We start from the raw sequence: 18,244 nt of genomic DNA on the forward strand, positions 1-18,244 counted from the left end.
TTACAATATTTCGGTATAGAATCACTAGTTATGAATAATAAAATAAAAATCATTAGATAAAAGCTGCAAATTGGGCGTAAAAATAGAGTATGCGTTCCGTACGATCCAGCCAACCGAAGTCCAGTCCATTCCATGTACATGCGGTTCCAAATTTTTCATAATGAAAAAACACTCAAAATTTGGGCTTTTACAAGAGGAAAACAAGTTTTAGAAGTTGGGCATGTTTTTACAAAACATTAAGATTATCTATGGCCTTTCAAAAGGTAAAAATTCAAAAACAATTTTTTTTTGGGTGATTCAAGATCCAGTCACTGACTGAAGCCCAGTCACTTGCAATCCATTTCAGTCACAACCAACCCATTCCAGTGATAACCGTAAAATCCAATTTATCTCAATAGCATCTTAATGAGGAAAAATTAGTCGCAAAATTCTAAACATCTACAGAGTAAGCTATAGAAACATGATGTGTACAGTCCTTTGAAAAACTTTTGTTCCTGACCGTGCTCACAGGACTTTAACCAGTGCCTCAATCAAAAAAAAATTTTTTTTTCTATTTTTTTGCAATATTTCGGAATAGAATCACTAGTTATGAATAATAAAATAAAAATCATAGGATAAAAGCTGCAAATTGGGCGTATAAAAAGGGTATGCGTTCCGTACGATCCAGCCAACCGAAGTCCAGTCCATTCCATGTACGTGCGGTTCCAAATTTTCCAAAATGAAAAAACACTCAAAATTCGGGTTTTACAAGAGGAAAACAAGTTTTAGAAGTTGGGCATGTTTTTACTAAACATTAAGATTATCCACGGCCTTTCAAAATGTGAAAATGCAAAAAAAAATTTTTTTAGGTGATTCAAGATCCAGTCACTGACTGAAGCCCAGTCACTTGCAATCCATTTCAGTCACAACCAACCCATTCTAGTCACAACCGTAACATCCAATTTATCTCAATAGCATCTAATGAAGAAAAATTAATCGTAAAAATCTAAACATCTACAGAGTAAGCTATAGAAACATGATGTGTACAGTCCTTTGAAAAACTTTTGTTCCTGACCGCTTCACAGGACTTCAACCAGTGCCTCAATCAAAAAAAAATTTTTTTTTCTATTTTTTTGCAATATTTCGGAATAGAATCACTAGTTATGAATAATAAAATAAAAATCATAGGATAAAAGCTGCAAATTGGGCGTAAAAATAGGGTATGCGTTCCGTACGATCCAGCCAACCGAAGTCCATTCCATTCCATGTACGTGCGGTTCCGAATTTTCCAAAATGAAAAAACACTCAAAATTCGGGCTTTTACAAGAGGAAAACAAGTTTTAGAAGTTGGGCATGTTTTTACTAAACATAAAGATTATCCATGGCCTTTCAAAAGGTAAAAATTCAAAAACAATTTTTTTTTGGGTGATTCAAGATCCAGTCACTGACTGAAGCCCAGTCACTTGCAATCCATTTCAGTCACAACCAACCCATTCCAGTCACAACCGTAACATCCAATTTATCTCAATAGCATCTTAATGAAGAAAAATTAGTCGCAAAAATCTAAACATCTACAGAGTAAGCTATAGAAACATGATGTGTACAGTCCTTTGAAAAACTTTTGTTCCTGACCGCTTCACAGGACTTCAACCAGTGCCTCAATCAAAAAAAAAATTTTTTTTCTATTTTTTTACAATATTTCGGTATAGAATCACTAGTTATGAATAATAAAATAAAAATCATTAGATAAAAGCTGCAAATTGGGCGTAAAAATAGAGTATGCGTTCCGTACGATCCAGCCAACCGAAGTCCAGTCCATTCCATGTACATGCGGTTCCAAATTTTTCATAATGAAAAAACACTCAAAATTTGGGCTTTTACAAGAGGAAAACAAGTTTTAGAAGTTGGGCATGTTTTTACAAAACATTAAGATTATCTATGGCCTTTCAAAAGGTAAAAATTCAAAAACAATTTTTTTTTGGGTGATTCAAGATCCAGTCACTGACTGAAGCCCAGTCACTGACTGAAGCCCAGTCACTTGCAATCCATTTCAGTCACAACCAACCCATTCCAGTGATAACCGTAAAATCCAATTTATCTCAATAGCATCTTAATGAGGAAAAATTAGTCGCAAAATTCTAAACATCTACAGAGTAAGCTATAGAAACATGATGTGTACAGTCCTTTGAAAAACTTTTGTTCCTGACCGTGCTCACAGGACTTTAACCAGTGCCTCAATCAAAAAAAAAATTTTTTTTCTATTTTTTTGCAATATTTCGGAATAGAATCACTAGTTATGAATAATAAAATAAAAATCATAGGATAAAAGCTGCAAATTGGGCGTATAAAAAGGGTATGCGTTCCGTACGATCCAGCCAACCGAAGTCCAGTCCATTCCATGTACGTGCGGTTCCGAATTTTCCAAAATGAAAAAACACTCAAAATTCGGGCTTTTACAAGAGGAAAACAAGTTTTAGAAGTTGGGCATGTTTTTACTAAACATAAAGATTATCTATGGCCTTTCAAAAGGTAAAAATTCAAAAAAAAATTTTTTTTTGGGTGATTCAAGATCTAGTCACTGACTGAAGCCCAGTCACTTGCAATCCATTTCAGTCACAACCAATCCATTTCAATTTTATTTTGTAATTTTCCAGGATTAAAAGAAAGAGCATTTATTGCACAAGTTGCAAAGTTTTGCTAACCCTGCAACTGAGTTTTAACAGAGTTTCCAAAATTATTACCAGACATTAACCTGTATTTTTTTCCATTTTTTAGACAGTGCATAAAGTTCTGGTTAGTGACTTCACCAGAGATAACTCAAGGTTTGTTTCATATTATGTATTATTTTTTCTTATTAATACAGCTATACTATAAATAGGGACTTGATGTCATGATGCGTAACATTCATTTGTTTTCCCTTTCTCTCATTCCTTTTCCCATTTTCCATTTTTCATTTCTCATTTTCCTTTAGGATGTTGTATGTTTTAAGTAGTAATCAGCTAGCTAAGTGGGAAATACAGTTGACATCATCGAATACGATCCAAGAAAAGGTTTGTATTTCATAACCGACTTGCTTCATTGTACATGTATATGAATCATTTCAACGTCACACACATCCTTCAGTTTAGTTAAAATTTTACGTCAACTGTAATAGCTACTATAATTTATATATTCACACTTGTTTCTTTGTAGCTTGTATACCAGTGTGATTGTGAGGCCATGTTTACCAAAGCTGCATCTCAAGGTCTGCATGTAAGTATTAATTATTGTCTTATCAAAAGTGAAACATGTGTTAGATTATTTTATCAGTAATGATAAAAAGGCAAATTAATAATCAATAATTGAATAGATTATTTAACCAGTTTCTGTTAATGCATCCTCTCTTACTGCTGTCGTCATTGGTTTGATCCCTGAACCCACCGCCATATTTGAACTTGTTGAGTCGCTTGTTTATTTTCTGGTCTCTGGGTACTCCAGTTTTCTTCACTGTAAAAGCAATAACTTCTGATTTACAATTCAATCTAGCATTGAAAGCCCAAACAATTCAATCAAGATGGCAGCTACTGTATTACGAGTGCCAGAGGTTTTTGTTACATTCTCAGTCAGCTTGACTGTTATGTTTGTATCTATTCAATCTATGAGTTAGCTGTGCCCTACTGTAGATGGCTTAAAGGCAAGATGATTAATGATATCAATAAATCAAAAATCAAATTCAGTATCAAACTACTAGCTGGTAACATGTAGCCTACTAGAGAGCATGCAGTAAAAAAATGAGATAAAAACAAAGTTGATATTAACAAATAGTAGCTATTTAGTGAGTAATAGTTGCTATCACTCAACCAGAACATTCATCATACGAAAACAAATACACAATAGACCATTTGTGTCTTTTGTGTAAAACTGTTCTGGTTGAGTGATACAAACCATTAGTCACTAGATAGCTATACTATTTGTCAGCTTCAACTTTGTTTTTATTTTTTATTTTTTTGGTTTTACTGCATTCGCTCTAATTGGGGACAATTAAATAATCAATAAATAAATATTAAGTAAATGATATTTCTTTTCTTATAGGTTTCCTTGGAAACCATTGACCAGCTAACAGTCTGGTGTCTTGATGTTTGTAATACCGGGTAAAGTGGCTTCTTTTGACTTCTAAATGCCTATTACAACAGTTCTTTTCTTATGCATATTTCTCAAAACAAAAAAAAACAGCCCTTGTTTTTATGAGGGTAACACTTAATAGCCAGTGGCTAATGAACCTGTGGGTCATGTTCCATGATTGAATTGGAACAACCAGCAGAGAAATGTGTTGGTTTTGTCATTATAATCTTTTTAGCTTTATTTCACCTGTTATTTATTCTTCAGCGAAGGCATTGACATACTTGCTGCTGTTGCTCTCAAGGGTCAAGTAAAAACTAGTTTGTTTTACATGTTTGGTAAGTAGAATGAGGCAGGTTCTCTTGCTTTAAGGGGCAATAACATAGAGCAATCTCCTCTACAACTTGTCTAACAACAGCATTGCAACACAAGTTGTTGGAATGTTTACACTATCGGTGCGAAAGAGATGCAATCATTGCCAAACGTACAAACAAATTCTCCTGTTTTTAAAAATTGCTGCAACTTGTCTCACGACATTTTTTCAAATTGCGCTGTAGGTTATGCATACTCCATGCAACTTGTGTCGCAACTTGCAAAACATGTTGCAGAGAAATTGCTCTGCGTAATCACACCTTTACCCTACTCTTCCACAATACAAACAATGCCTTAGTTAAATATTGTATGGGTAAATCTTAGTAAATTAAAAGCTGCCATGTTCTTATGTATATTTTATGATTAATAGGAACACTAGACAATAACTTATCAGAAGCTCCACAGTCCCTAGGCAGTGTCAACATTATTCAATTTGCCGAAGAGTATTCAGTAAGTGATAACATATTTTAAGGAATATAAGACATGCACATGTCTCTGTACTGTGATATAAACATGCTGGGAGCTGTAGAGCATGAAAGAAGCAAGATTAGGAGTGCTTCTCTTGCTTTTTGAGTGGTCTACATCTTCCTGAGTATTTATATCGCAGTACATATTATGCACAAAATTTGTCTTATCTTCCTTTTAATCTTGTTTCTTGTTTAGCCTTCTCATGAAGATCAGCTGTTGAGTTACAAGATGCTGCTTCCACAACACAGCAGTAATGCTTATATTTACAGTGCTCAGTCTATCATTTGTGTCCCAGGTATGCAATGCAATAGTCCACTTCTGAGATATGCTTTGCTGTCACACACAAAGGTTTTGGTATGAGGCTACGTGTGAAATTAAATTTATTCTTTTCTCTTTTCTCCTTATGCATACATATGGAAGGCTGATCATATTGCATTATGTTAGAGTGTTGATCATCACAGTAAATAAGCGATCTAGGCAAACGCTGTAAAGAAAGACCTGAAAAAATGATTTCAGGCTTCAACGGGAATCAAACCCATGACCTCCGCGATGTCGGTGCGATGCTCTACCAACTGAGCTATGAAGCCAATAAAGCCATTGTCTGGCTTCCACAAACCTGTCTGTACTAACATATATTACTGCTTGTGATTTCAGCCTACAGAACAGATGACATTGTCAACAAGATTGATTTCAATTCTCCTGGTGATGGTATTCTGGGTGCTGGTACGTATTGTTTATTCAAAATAATCCTCTTCCCTGATTATGTTGACATATTAACTGAAAGTTAATTAAAAGTTTAAGTTTGAGATATCAAGGGTTCAAAATGAAAGGCTTAAAATAAAGGCTGGTCAGTTACTGGTCATTATTACAATAATCAGTGGCCAAAATAGTCTTAGCTCCGTCATAATTCATTTCTGGCCCAACTTTATTGGTCAAAATGACCAGCAAAGCAAAGATTTAACTGGACAAGTTCCAATAGACCATTTTTGAGTTCCAAATTACGATTTTGTGAAAAATATTCATGTGTTCCAGTCAAAGCCCGTCAAGTTTCAAAGCGTTCGTATTGTTGAAGTTGTGCTTCTTTACTTTATCGTTGGTATTTATGAATATTTAGACATTGATACAAGGCTAAGCCTGTGTAAATGAGTCTGTAATCAAGGAACACAGCGGTAATTTGGAACTTATAGAGGGTCTATTATGGCTGGACATTGTCTGATGAAGGGCTATTTTTTTTAAAGCCCTGAAATGCTCTTAATGCTATATGTGTGACGCTTGGTTCAAAGGCAAAGAATAAAAATTTTAGTTTTGTTCTCCTAATTTTACAATATGCTTATATTATTTTCAGGTGTCATGAAGGACAAAGCATTGTTCTTTTCCAGGAAGCATGGGATTTTGAGCGTCACAGTCACTGAAGATGCCTTAAGGTGTTACTTCAATTCTCATATTGGCCTGACTGACATTTACCAAACACTTGTACCTATACTGTTGCTCACATATCATACAAACAACTTTCCAACCCATCACAACCACTACCACTACCACATCCATGCCATCTACTGACATTTACCAAACACTTGTACCTATACCACTGCTCACATATCATACCAACGACTTTCATACCCGTCACAACCACTACCCCTACCACGTCCATGCCATCTACAGACAGCATGCCAAACACCTGTTCTTTTCTACACACACATTTTAAATAAATGTAATTTTTAATAAATATTTGAATGTTGTGGTAGTGTGTGTGAGTGAACTCAGACATATTAGCAGTCTCTGCCCTTCTCAAATCTGAGTATAAATAGATTATTATTATTATAACACAATGGCTTTCTACCTCTCTTCTAACTTAAGCTTTTGTTTTTCAGGCAACAAACAGATCTATCTTTTTCAAGGTCCAGAATACAGGAGGTAAGGTCTTATTTTTAGAAAACTCCCATGTCATTTGCAGAAAAAAAATTTATATTAAGATTTTTGTCAGCAGTTTTCAAATTTTTGTTATCAATTTCAGGTTTCTGACAGCATTTTCGGAGTTTTGTCAGAGCTTTCAGATTTTCATCAGTGCTGTCTGTGCTGTCAGATTGTTACTACTTGATTAAGCTTTTTGAAATCTGTTTTCTTTTTTGAGATTTGTGTTTTGTTTTTTGAATCTGCTGTTAGGTAGTTGGGTGGGTAGGTAAATATCAGTCACTTTAGAATAGTAAATGTGCAAATATATTTCTAGTTCAGAAACATGATATACTGATGATAAACTTCAGAATGCATTAAGCATATTTGCACTTGCAACATGCAAAGACTAGTTTTTAAAATATTGATTTCATTTGGTTTTCGACTCATTGTCAATTAATTTTTGTCTTATTGCTGCAGCCGCAGGCATCCCAAAGTATAGTTCCTGATGTTTCCTTTTCACAAGACTTCACAGATGGGGATTCTACAACAGACCAGTTAACTCAATTCAAAGCTGCATTCCTTCAGTTCTGCCAGCAAAATATCGTAAGCACGCTCTTGTCTTGAACTTAAACCAAGGGAGGCATGATGATGATGTGTATGATGAGTATAGATGGATGATAAATGCTGTCAATGATGATTTTGATGATGTTAATAGATCATTTTCCAAAATGGCTGCCACAATGTGTTTAAAAACCTTTACCAGCACTGAGAAGAGCACATTTACTTTAGTAGCCCTACGAAAATTCATTATCATTATGTCAAGTGTTATATTGCCTGAGAAAAACTTAAGTTAAAAATTGACTAATTGACAGACGTTTGTATGGCTGGGATATAAGTGTAAGATGGTAATAATATTATGTATTCCTCCACCAGAATGATGCACAGAACATATGTGATCAGCTATTCACACCAGATTCCAGTGGATTAGATAGTGCTGTAGCAGCCCTGAGTGAAGAACTGATCAATGATTACCCTGCATCTGATCCTAGATGGGCAGAATCCATCCCAGCAGGTTAGCAGTTATCAATACTGTGTATACCTTTGTTAGGCATACTAACAGCCATCACACCAACACCCTACTGACACCATACTGACTCCCTACCTACACCCTACTGACACCCTACTGACTCCCTACCAACACCCTACTGACTCCCTACCAACACCCTACTGACTCCCTACCAACACCCTACTGACAGCCTAGTGATAACCTACCAGCACCCTACTGACACCCTACTGACAACCTACCAACACCCTACTGACAACCCACCAACACCCTACTGACAACCCACCAACACCCTACTGACTGCCTAGTGATAACCTACCAACACCCTACTGACAACCCACCAACACCCTACTGACACCCTACTGACAGCCTAGTGATAACCTACCAACACCCTATTAACAACCTATGTCAAACAGAGTATATAATATCCATGTAACAACACTCTCTGTCAATTCATTAATCAGGAAGTGTTTCGACATCATCATCACTGATCATCTTACATCAACTAGAGGACAAACTCAAAGCTCATGGATTCCTTGTGAACTTCTTAAAAGGTGTTGGATTATGGGATAGGGTGAGTCTCCATATCTTAAACAAATTTTGCATTAAACCTAATCTTTTTATGGGGGGTTTGTTAATGAGAACCACATATCAGATTCACAAAAATAATTGTTTTGGTTTCACTAAGACAAGCCACAGGGAGTCCTGTTGCATCAGGAACCTCCTGGGACCGGAGGAAAGGTTAGAAACAATGAAAGTTTGAAATATCCAGGGTAAAATCGTAGTGTGCAAGGCCACATGATTCAGCTTTAAGTTTGAGATATCTTTGGTTAGATATAATGGGACTTTACTGTACACATTCTTGAAAGTTTATTGATTTGTAAACTTCAAAAATATGATATACTTTTTGCACATGGTCTGGACCATAAAAAACCTTTTTTCTCTTTCAACACTAATTTATTTCTGCTTTCTACTAAGAAGACAAGTACTGGAGAATATTGTGCTACTGAATCTTGTGTAATATAGCCCTTGGTAAAGATAGTTATTTTGATCCTTCGATTATATTTAAAGAATGACTTTAAATGTTTTTTCTTTAAGCTGAAGACATTTAAAGTGAGAGACCAATCTTTTCCAACCTGGTGTTTGCTTTGCGAACATGCAGAGAAGTTAAATGCCGCTATTGCATTATGCAGGTGTCACAAGATGTAAGTGGATATAGTATGATGAATTACAGTGCATACAGCAACTGCTTATTTAGACAAGATGTTTAATTGGAAGCAATAGTGGTGTAGTGGTACATGTAGTACACTTACCTTGAGGAGCAGGCGTAGCTCAGTTGGTTAGTCAATCCTTAGGATCTCCACATCTGTTTCTACTTCTCTCTAATCCATGTAGCTTCAGCTTTAAATACTCTTAAAAGAGAGCATTGATGGAGAGAGGGGGTAAAGTGTGCACCGTCGGCTTCCATTGATAGCAGTTGAATTTCAACTGAAGGAACTACCGACATTGAATATAGGTGCTTTACTTTTACTTTCACCTCTGGGGTCTCAGGTTTAATTCTTGGACTTTGACATATGTGTGAGTAGAGTTTGTTAGGTCTCTGGGTTCTTCATTTTTTATGGCATAGATTGTCTCAATTCAGACATGTTGATGGTGTTTATCAAAAGCTTTCTCATAAGCTTCCATTGTTCATACCCCCAACATGGCTGCCTAGCCTTTGACTATTGGCAGTGCTTGGAAAGCATGAATAGATGGAAAAGTAAAGGATATTTTAATTGAAGATGGAAAACTAATTTTTGGTTATTATTGACAGGTATCAAAAGATAGTTGATATGGTTATTAGTGTAGTGGTCAAAAAGAGGGGTTCTACTGCACCATACAAGGGATTGACTGATCAAGACCTGTTCTTCAGAGAAGTGTCCTTTATTGCTGATATATTTGAAGGCTTTCTTGAGTATGAGGAGGAGATATTGAAAACACCTTCCACCCATGGTACCCATGTTGAAACCATTGCTGGAATTAATACTTTGATGCAGGTGTGTGTAATAGATCTCTTTAGTTTGGGGGTAAAAAAGGGGGGCTTATTTGACCACGCCCACCCCCTTTTGTGAGTTTTTTTTTCTAAGGAGCAATGCTTTTTTTCTATCTTAAATTATATGGTATTTAGACAAATTTAAAAGATAAATATTATGAGTAAAATAATAGAAATTTTGTTTGCTGTTTATAGAAAACCCTTTTTTATCAGTGTTTTATTTCATTTGTCAGCTGCTGAAATTATTATTTTGTTTCCAGGAAATGCTCCAGGAAGCATGGTCATATAGGCAAGAGAACAGTAGTCTATATCAGGTTATTCCTAACGAGGGCGATCAGAACCCAGAACTGATATTTTGGACAGGTAACTGTAATAATTTTTAATTAGCATATTTCCAAGCAAACAATTCAACACATTTCTGATGATTTAACTTCGTATGTTCTCTCATTACGACATTTATGACATCAACAGTTGGCCAAAATGTCATGTACGCAAGATGTTTGGCCAAGTGGGTACATTACTAATTTAATCAACTGTTGACATTGATTGTGGTGGGCGAGAGAACATTCCATGCTAAACTATCTGAAATTTGTTTTTTACTACTGTAACAAAAACATGGAAAAAGTTTGAAGAAAAAGCGCAGGCTGGCTCCATGCGCAAGTGATTCATTATTTGTTGATGTAACTTGTTGGTATGTTCTCCTATTTACCACGGCGCTAGACCAATAAAAAGTGACAAAATTTACATTTGTGGTAAACAAAAAACACCAGGATACTTATAGATCAGTTAGTTTGCCATGACCTGAATTTTTACCCTTCTTTCCTGGTGTAGGTACTTCTGGACCCTCAGGAATGAGGAATATTCTTCTAAACCAGGTACTGTTTTGTGTATTTGTTGCCAGAATTAAAGTTTTGTTTCCCACTTGGACAAAGGGGACAATACTGAACCAATTACTGTAGCAGTGTTTTAAAATTTTGAAATTTAAAAAAATATTGTCCCATGAACAACTAAAAGCTACCTCAAGGGTATTACAAGGATTATAAGGATTTTTTTATTGTAATTTTGCGATCGGCACACATTCTAGATCAATTTTTGTCTACAAGTGTGTATGGAATTTTAACCTGTGATCTTTAGAAGTCTGAAATTGTCGTTTGATCATTATTTTAGATTCAGATTACTGTGGAAAGAGGCATTAATGGCACTGAAGACCAGAAGGTACAAATTTAATAATATAGCTATTTCAGTATGTATCATTATGATTATGAACTACATTATTGTTAGGCCAAACAAAAAATAAGTGTGATTCCCACCCTAATTTTCTTGCATATTTTTGCCGACTCTAATATTTTTTTCATTCCCAAATGCACCACAGGGTTCCCAGTAAGCTCATTTCCACTGTTGTATCAGTAAAAAAAATCCGACCTACCGACCCCAATTATTTTTCTCATGCAACAGGAAACACACTTATCTTTTTATTTGGCCTTATCATCATGACCATCTTGACCATGAAACAGAAACTTGGAATAAATGTTGTCCTCATGGGGGGAGGGGGGGTATGTATCACCAAGCAAAATCTTGTCACACCTGAAGGTCACTGCTATACTCATCATGATCATTACGTAATTCTGTAACTATCAGATGCGGTCCATGCTCTACCAGCATCTGGTCAGCCTGGCTGATATCTTACTGGATGGATACGTTGTTCAGCTTGAATCCTTGAGGTAAGCCGGCTCAGACACTACAGATTACTTTGTACATACAAGCCATTTCCTAGAGTATCATTTATTTGTTTAATGGTTGTGCATGAAAAGACACATGAATATGGGTACGACGCAATCAAAAAATCTTATCCTCAAGAGAATGACACGTGGTCTAAAATGGGAAAACATTATGCTTAAGGTAAAGAAGTCTATTGTGTGACCTAAGCGCTCATTCACCACCACTACACCTTATATCAAACTCTGCCCTGTGGTCTCTGATACTCATCAAGAAATGTGACTGCACAATAACTTCTTCTCTAGACACGATGCCAGCAAGCAGGACCGCTACGATGAAGTCAATCAAAAGTACGAGCAAGACCGAAGAACAGCAATATTACCACTTGGTATGTATGTCAGACACCCATGATGATGAATGGAACAGTCTTCATGTTTATTCAAGGGTGGATAAGGGAGTTGTTGTGGTCGCTAGCCATAAGAGGAAGCTGTATACTGGCTTTCTAGCCAGCCCACTTGAAATATTCAGTGCCTAGAGCAGCTTCTGGATAGGTGCTTTATAAACATTGTATTGTAATCGTAATTGTAAATCACCTTGGGTTCGCTACTGTTATTGGTTCTTTTCTATACTGATCCATTCTGTTTGCTTCTTACAGTCCAGTTGCATCAGTACAGCCAAGCAACATCCTTGGCCGAGAAGTACCAAGACTTTGGGATCCTGATAGAGTTGTGTGAGGCTAGAGATGACAAGGACTCATTACAGTATTACTCTACACAGTTTAAAGATCAGGTATTGGTGTTAAATGATGATGGTGATGAAGAAGTTGACGGTGGATGATGATAATGATGATAGTGATGACATTGAAAATTGTGTTGGTGGTGGTGATGATGATACATTATGATGATGATGCATGATGATGAGGATGATGATACATCATGATGATGATAATACATGATGCAGTGATACATGATGATGATGATGATGGTGCTGGTGGTGATGATGATACCTGATGATGATACCTGATGACAATAGTCGAAACTAATGTATAGTTTGTTGACAGGGATTTCCAGATTACCTGTTTAAATGGTACATGGACAAAGGTGAGACAATTAAACACAAGCCACTATAACATCTTGACACTATATCATAATCTCTCTTGGCTATTCAGCCAGATGGGAGGATTGTGTAGGCATGATCCTTCCGTGCCTTATAAATAATGACTAAAGGATTTGGTAAGGCAGCGGTACAGACTAAGGAGAAATACCTGCCTTCGCAAATTTGAAAACGAGATAAAAGTGACTTAACCTGATGGCTTCTCTGCTGTCTTTCCTAAAGAGTGCACTGTGTTTTTTAAGAGGGACACCAGCTGAGTGGGAGGCCTTTTAACTTAACTTTAACCAGATATCTTTATAATGAAATATTGGATTCTTGTTGTAAGAAAGGCTTTTGAACTTCTTATTGTTGTTGTTTAAGGTGATCGACATAAACTAATGAACCAACCAGCTCCTCAGCACGAGAACCTTGGAAAGTTTCTGTCATCTCATCATCATCTCAGTTGGCTGCATGATATCCACACCAAGTCCTTCCACAAAGTAAAAAGGGATTTTTAATTTATGGTTCCTTATTAGTTAGAAAAATTAGTTTTTGTGCTTTAAAAGTCAAGGCGGTCTGCATGGAAATCCATGGGTCTTTCACAATTGCTAGATTTCAATGCTGATGAAAGCCAGAAAGAATCCTCTTGAAAACTTGCGATTCAGCTGATGAACATTCTGCATGAGAAATCCATCAATAGGTTGCTATCAATAGACGTCACTTCCGGTAATAGCTCTTTTTTGATGGCTTATAGAATCTGGAGGTTGTTTTGATCTCTCATTTTCTGGTTTCATGTCGTAGAAATAATCGAATACAATACTTTTAGGACTTATTTTGACATGTTTTGACTTAACATCCGCTAGTTGCCCCTCAGCCAACCGCTTGTTTGCCCCCCAGTCAACTCCAAAAAGTCAGTATTTGATTGATAGTAAGCAATTCGCATGATATCAAGACCTAATTGCTGGGTTTCACTTAACGTTATTTCTTGTCAAGTGTGTGTGTGTTTGTGATTTGTCTGCTGAGTTTTTTTTAAATTTTTTCAGGCTTATGAAACTTTGAAGAATCTGGCTGATAATGAACAGACTTTCTTAACTCGTAAAAAGGTATTCAATGATTATCATGACGATAGATATCCAGATAGAATTATGGTGCTTCCCAAACACATGCACGAGTCGCGACAAAATAAGCTTTTGGTAGGTAGCGTTTCGGAAAGTACAAAGTTTTCAAGGGCACGTGACTATGGAATGTCATGGAAACGCCTTGATTGACGTCCACCAAAGCCTACTTTGTCGCGACGACGATTCCGCGCTTGCTATTGAGACACTGTAAGACACATTTCTCTTGTCTTTCAGACTCTACTCAGTTTGAGTAAACTGGCACTGCAGGCAGCAGACGATGTTGACATCAATCAAGACGTTACTGATCAAATAGAAAGTAAGTAATACTAATATAGGTTTTGCACCATCAATTGACGGCAGCCATGTTAGATGGCAGGAACAATACAATCGTTTTACATGAGAAAGAATTTAATTCCCAAGAGCAAAGGGATTTTATTGTTCTGCCATCTAACCACAGGCAGCCCAAGCTGTATTATGGGCGTGTGCACGTGATGGTGCAAAACCTCTATAGCGCTAGCAGTACACAAGGACTGCAGGGGTACAAGTGTCAGAGTCAGTTCTGTATCTCAACTGGGGATTTTCTTGGTGTATTGAAAGATTAACTTAGATTGTTTTTAGCTTGAGATGCATGGAAGCCAGAACATCACATGGGTCAAATTATTAAGTTAGAAAATGATTGGAACAAAACCTTGTGATGCGCATGCGCAAATGACGCCACAGGAATCACATCCAACAAGGTCGTTACACGAGTTTTTGTTTCCTTTTCTTTCCTAGTCATCAATAATGAACATGACATCATCTTGCAACAAGAAGCCTTGCCCATGGAAGTCTTACATGTGAGTCCTTATCTCAAAATGCAAAATGTTACAGATCACGTGACCCCCTAAGCTAGAGGTTCATTTTGTAGGATTCATTTTCACTCAACTGATTTATTCTAAGAGGGTGGGTTCAAGTGACCTATTTATGGTCGATTCAGGCATGTTTAAACTCTTTAAACTCGGGGTTTTGGATTCAGCTATATTATCCTAACAAAGCGATATCTTTATCTTTTTACAGAATATCAACATGACTGCAGACACGATGAATCCTTTATCACCGACTGATTTAATACAGGTATGCCGTAAATTTATTAACAAATTATATTGAAAGATGACATATTTTTGATGGTAGAATCAATCAAATGTCTGGAAGCTTTCCTCCCTTATCTAGAGAACCACACGTTGCTTAATGTGCTGTTATTTAGTTCGCTCGTAATTATAGGCATCCCAGACCTCCTGTATATCCTATATTTCCTATAATTCCTATAATTTGTATAGGATCCTATAAAGAGCCTATATTTAAAGAAAACCTCCTATATTTCCTATAAATAGGACGACTGCTGATTGATACATTTATATTTTACACTGTTTAGCATATTTGGCGAAGGAAATAAAATGGCCCCTTTTTTTTTTTTTGGTTCTGTTTTTTTTATGGCTTTTTAGTTCTGCCAATTATTGCCTGTGCACCCTCCCGATCCCTGGTTACGCCACCGAAAAGCTATCTTAGCTCCTATTAACTTGTCGTTACGATGGAGAGTAGGTGCCTGGCAAAGCGGTAGGCGATGGCAACTAGCTGGCAAGAGGTAACCATGGCAACCAAGCCACGGGTCAACCTCGGCACCTGTCACACTGCTTACACAGTGGAAGTAAACTACTTACCTTGTCCAACCAGAGGAGGGTGGGCGGGGCAAAACCGCGATATGAAGGCAATGGCTAACAGCAACTCAGCTACAGCAACCACGAGGCCTTAGGAAGCAACTGCGCATGCGCAAGTCTCACACCGCTGGCCAGCACTCCACTCCCAGTTAACTTTGCTTAAATTTAACCACATTAAATTGCATATATTTTTGGAAAAAAATCCTATATTTTCCTATATTTAGAACTTGCACAGCCTATATTTCCTATCAAATTTGTCTAAAAAGTGGCTGGGATGCCTGTAATTATATTATATATTTTTTTATATTTTACAACCACCACTCCCCATACGGGGCTCTTCCGTGAGGTTCCCTCCACACGCACTACCACTACATTCTATATTTACAACATACAACACTCACTCTTGAAATTCACTATTTCTTACTAGTGCAGGTGGTCGTACTTTAGCGGAGTAACACTATTTTTAACTACTATATTAACTTTTTCTTTCTACAGCTCTACGTTGGGGATAAAAATCCTCACTCGAACGAATTTGACTTCAAAAAGGCATTAGACTTGTTGCGTCATGCGGTAAGAAAAAGTTGTGTTACTATAATTTCATAAATACTATCGCCTTCTGATTGGCTAATGGTGTGTGCTTTATGAGAGCATACAGCACGCTATGAACTTTCTATTTCATCATTTTTATCGAAAATAATGGCTGTTTTAGTTTATATTTTAAAAAAGAATAGAAAACTTGCTTTTTTCTTGCACTCGACGTTTGACAGAATACTCGAGAAGTGGCGAAACGTTTTTTCACTACGCGTCGTGCTTCGACGCTCGCTCGCCTCTCTCGACACATTCTTGCTTCATTAAACCAAAACTCCTCGGAAGACAAGAGTTAACTTGGTCGACGTGGGGCAAGTCTATGCTTCTCCTAACACTTCTGTCCTGTTTTGCTAACACCTGCGTGCTTTTATACTACACACTGCACGCGTGCGCGTTTTCTTTTCTTTTCTCCAAGAAATGGTGCTATATTTTTGTTGGCAGGAGGAGTGCGCACCTTATTCTACTCTTCCAGCAAACTACAGCATGTGCACAATCTCATCTTTCACAACAACAAGAAGTTATTTTAAAGCTTTTAAACTATTTGTTATTTTTCTGTAGGAAAACAGTGGATGTGACGATATCGAATCCCTTAAGCGATACATATGGTGCAGAGCAATACTGAAAGACGAGTGAGTAGTTATGTGCGGGTTCTATTCCTGGACTCGGTGCCGTTGCTCGTTGTTTGTTGGTTCTCTCCTCTGTTTTAAGGAGTTTTACTCCGGTTTCTCTGGTTTTCCTCCCTCAATTTCTAATCAATTTCTATATTCCAACTGAAATTCAGTGGGAGAAGAGCCATTCTCATTATTATCATTATGTAGTCATACATGTAATCTATCACTGCTCGAAGCTCTAGGGAGTGAGCGATTGCAAGGCTCTTACGAAAGGTGTCTTGCAAGCCAATTGGGATCGGCAACTTTATCTTTGATTTCCCTAGAGCATAAGCAGTCGGCTTATGGTAAATCACTTGCCATAAAATTTCTATAGATTTTTGTTTACAAGTTTATTGTTATTTCCCTGCTTTAGCTGGCTGGCTTTGAAAGATATCGATCCATTATCCAGTGCCAGACATACGGTTTTCTTCAAGACTGTTGAACTAGCTTACAGTCAAGGTGAGGGACGGATAGTGTTGTTTAAACAACGCGATAAAATGGTAATTTGAAGGGGAAAAAACCTGTCCATCATTAAACAAAATTGCCACTACCCCTCCCCTGACATGTATCAAAACTGTGCACCACCCTTCCCCTCCCATGTATCAAAACTGTTCACCACCCCTCCCCTCATATATCAAATTGTCCATCACCCCTTAACGCTTGCCAAAATGTCTGTCATGAATTGATGGTGACTCAGTTGACCTTGGCAATCATCAGAAGGTCAACCCGCTGGATACCTTAGGGTGGTGTGTAATCTTCATTGGTACCCATCCTTTAATTCCTCGGTGTCTGTTGACTAATCTCCCCAACGTTTATCAAAATCCTTGTTTGACCTTGGCAATCACCAAAAGATGAACCCGCGGGATACCCTAAAGTGGCGTGTAATCCCTGACCATTTCCTTTATGTCCTTTTGTCTAGGTCTCAGCCTACAGGAATTCATGCCAGCAATGGAATCTCTCCTGGAGTCTGAGGATCTCAAGAACGCTGGGCTGTTGGATAATCCCAATTTCCGTTATCTCTTGAAGGCTGGCTATGAGCAGATTGAGAGGACGACGCAGGACGATACAGAAATGGTAGTGTAGTTGATAGATAATGATTGATATTTAATATTATACCACGGCTTCTTTCTGAAGGTTAGAGCTCTATTTTTGCGACGTAAAATATATCTTTTGTATATTTCCGCTGTTGTGTAGTTTTTCTATATCTAAAAAATAACGTTTTCAATTCCGATTCCTCAATTTTTGGTTTACTGATTCGCATATTGATCGTAAATTCGTCGTACATTGATCGTGTACTTGTCGCAGATTGATCGTACATTCGTCGTACATTGATCGTGTACTTGTCGTAGATTGATCATAAATTGGTCACATATAACTCATCAATTCTTTAATTTTCCGTATACTTATCGATTTTGAATTGCGCACGAAACTCTTGTTCGACCAAATAAAACCATTCCATTACTTAATACTTGACATCAATA

At 37.1% G+C, this 18,244-nt stretch overlaps 1 protein-coding gene and 1 non-coding gene across 2 annotated transcripts in view; one reads left to right on the forward strand and one right to left on the reverse strand.

Annotated features, from left to right (window-relative positions):
• The window catches only part of LOC116297026 (nuclear pore complex protein Nup133), a 25,448-nt gene extending 7,219 nt beyond the window's left edge, over positions 1–18,229 (forward strand). The window contains exons 7-37 of the mRNA XM_031705153.2: positions 2,755–2,801; positions 2,951–3,029; positions 3,172–3,231; positions 4,051–4,109; positions 4,345–4,415; positions 4,820–4,899; positions 5,113–5,212; positions 5,572–5,640; positions 6,263–6,341; positions 6,789–6,831; positions 7,288–7,413; positions 7,744–7,882; positions 8,338–8,447; positions 8,972–9,078; positions 9,687–9,909; positions 10,166–10,268; positions 10,737–10,780; positions 11,073–11,120; positions 11,544–11,626; positions 11,927–12,009; positions 12,277–12,410; positions 12,682–12,721; positions 13,095–13,213; positions 13,757–13,816; positions 14,066–14,147; positions 14,606–14,667; positions 14,888–14,944; positions 16,021–16,095; positions 16,672–16,742; positions 17,137–17,222; positions 17,683–18,229. Coding sequence (XP_031561013.1) covers positions 2,755–2,801; positions 2,951–3,029; positions 3,172–3,231; positions 4,051–4,109; positions 4,345–4,415; positions 4,820–4,899; positions 5,113–5,212; positions 5,572–5,640; positions 6,263–6,341; positions 6,789–6,831; positions 7,288–7,413; positions 7,744–7,882; positions 8,338–8,447; positions 8,972–9,078; positions 9,687–9,909; positions 10,166–10,268; positions 10,737–10,780; positions 11,073–11,120; positions 11,544–11,626; positions 11,927–12,009; positions 12,277–12,410; positions 12,682–12,721; positions 13,095–13,213; positions 13,757–13,816; positions 14,066–14,147; positions 14,606–14,667; positions 14,888–14,944; positions 16,021–16,095; positions 16,672–16,742; positions 17,137–17,222; positions 17,683–17,846 — 2,703 coding nt within the window. The 3' untranslated portion in view covers positions 17,847–18,229. The remainder of the gene's footprint in view (positions 1–2,754; positions 2,802–2,950; positions 3,030–3,171; positions 3,232–4,050; positions 4,110–4,344; positions 4,416–4,819; positions 4,900–5,112; positions 5,213–5,571; positions 5,641–6,262; positions 6,342–6,788; positions 6,832–7,287; positions 7,414–7,743; positions 7,883–8,337; positions 8,448–8,971; positions 9,079–9,686; positions 9,910–10,165; positions 10,269–10,736; positions 10,781–11,072; positions 11,121–11,543; positions 11,627–11,926; positions 12,010–12,276; positions 12,411–12,681; positions 12,722–13,094; positions 13,214–13,756; positions 13,817–14,065; positions 14,148–14,605; positions 14,668–14,887; positions 14,945–16,020; positions 16,096–16,671; positions 16,743–17,136; positions 17,223–17,682) is intronic.
• Trnav-gac (transfer RNA valine (anticodon GAC)) lies at positions 5,432–5,504 on the reverse strand. The gene has a single exon. It is a non-coding gene; the product is annotated as a tRNA-Val (tRNA).
• Positions 18,230–18,244: the final 15 nt, after the last annotated feature.

The sequence above is a fragment of the Actinia tenebrosa genome, unplaced genomic scaffold, assembly GCF_029948245.1.
Source record: "Actinia tenebrosa isolate PJP-AT-01 unplaced genomic scaffold, QUT_ActTen_1.0 PGA_scaffold8__29_contigs__length_14323225, whole genome shotgun sequence".
Lineage (NCBI taxonomy): Eukaryota > Metazoa > Cnidaria > Anthozoa > Actiniaria > Actiniidae > Actinia > Actinia tenebrosa.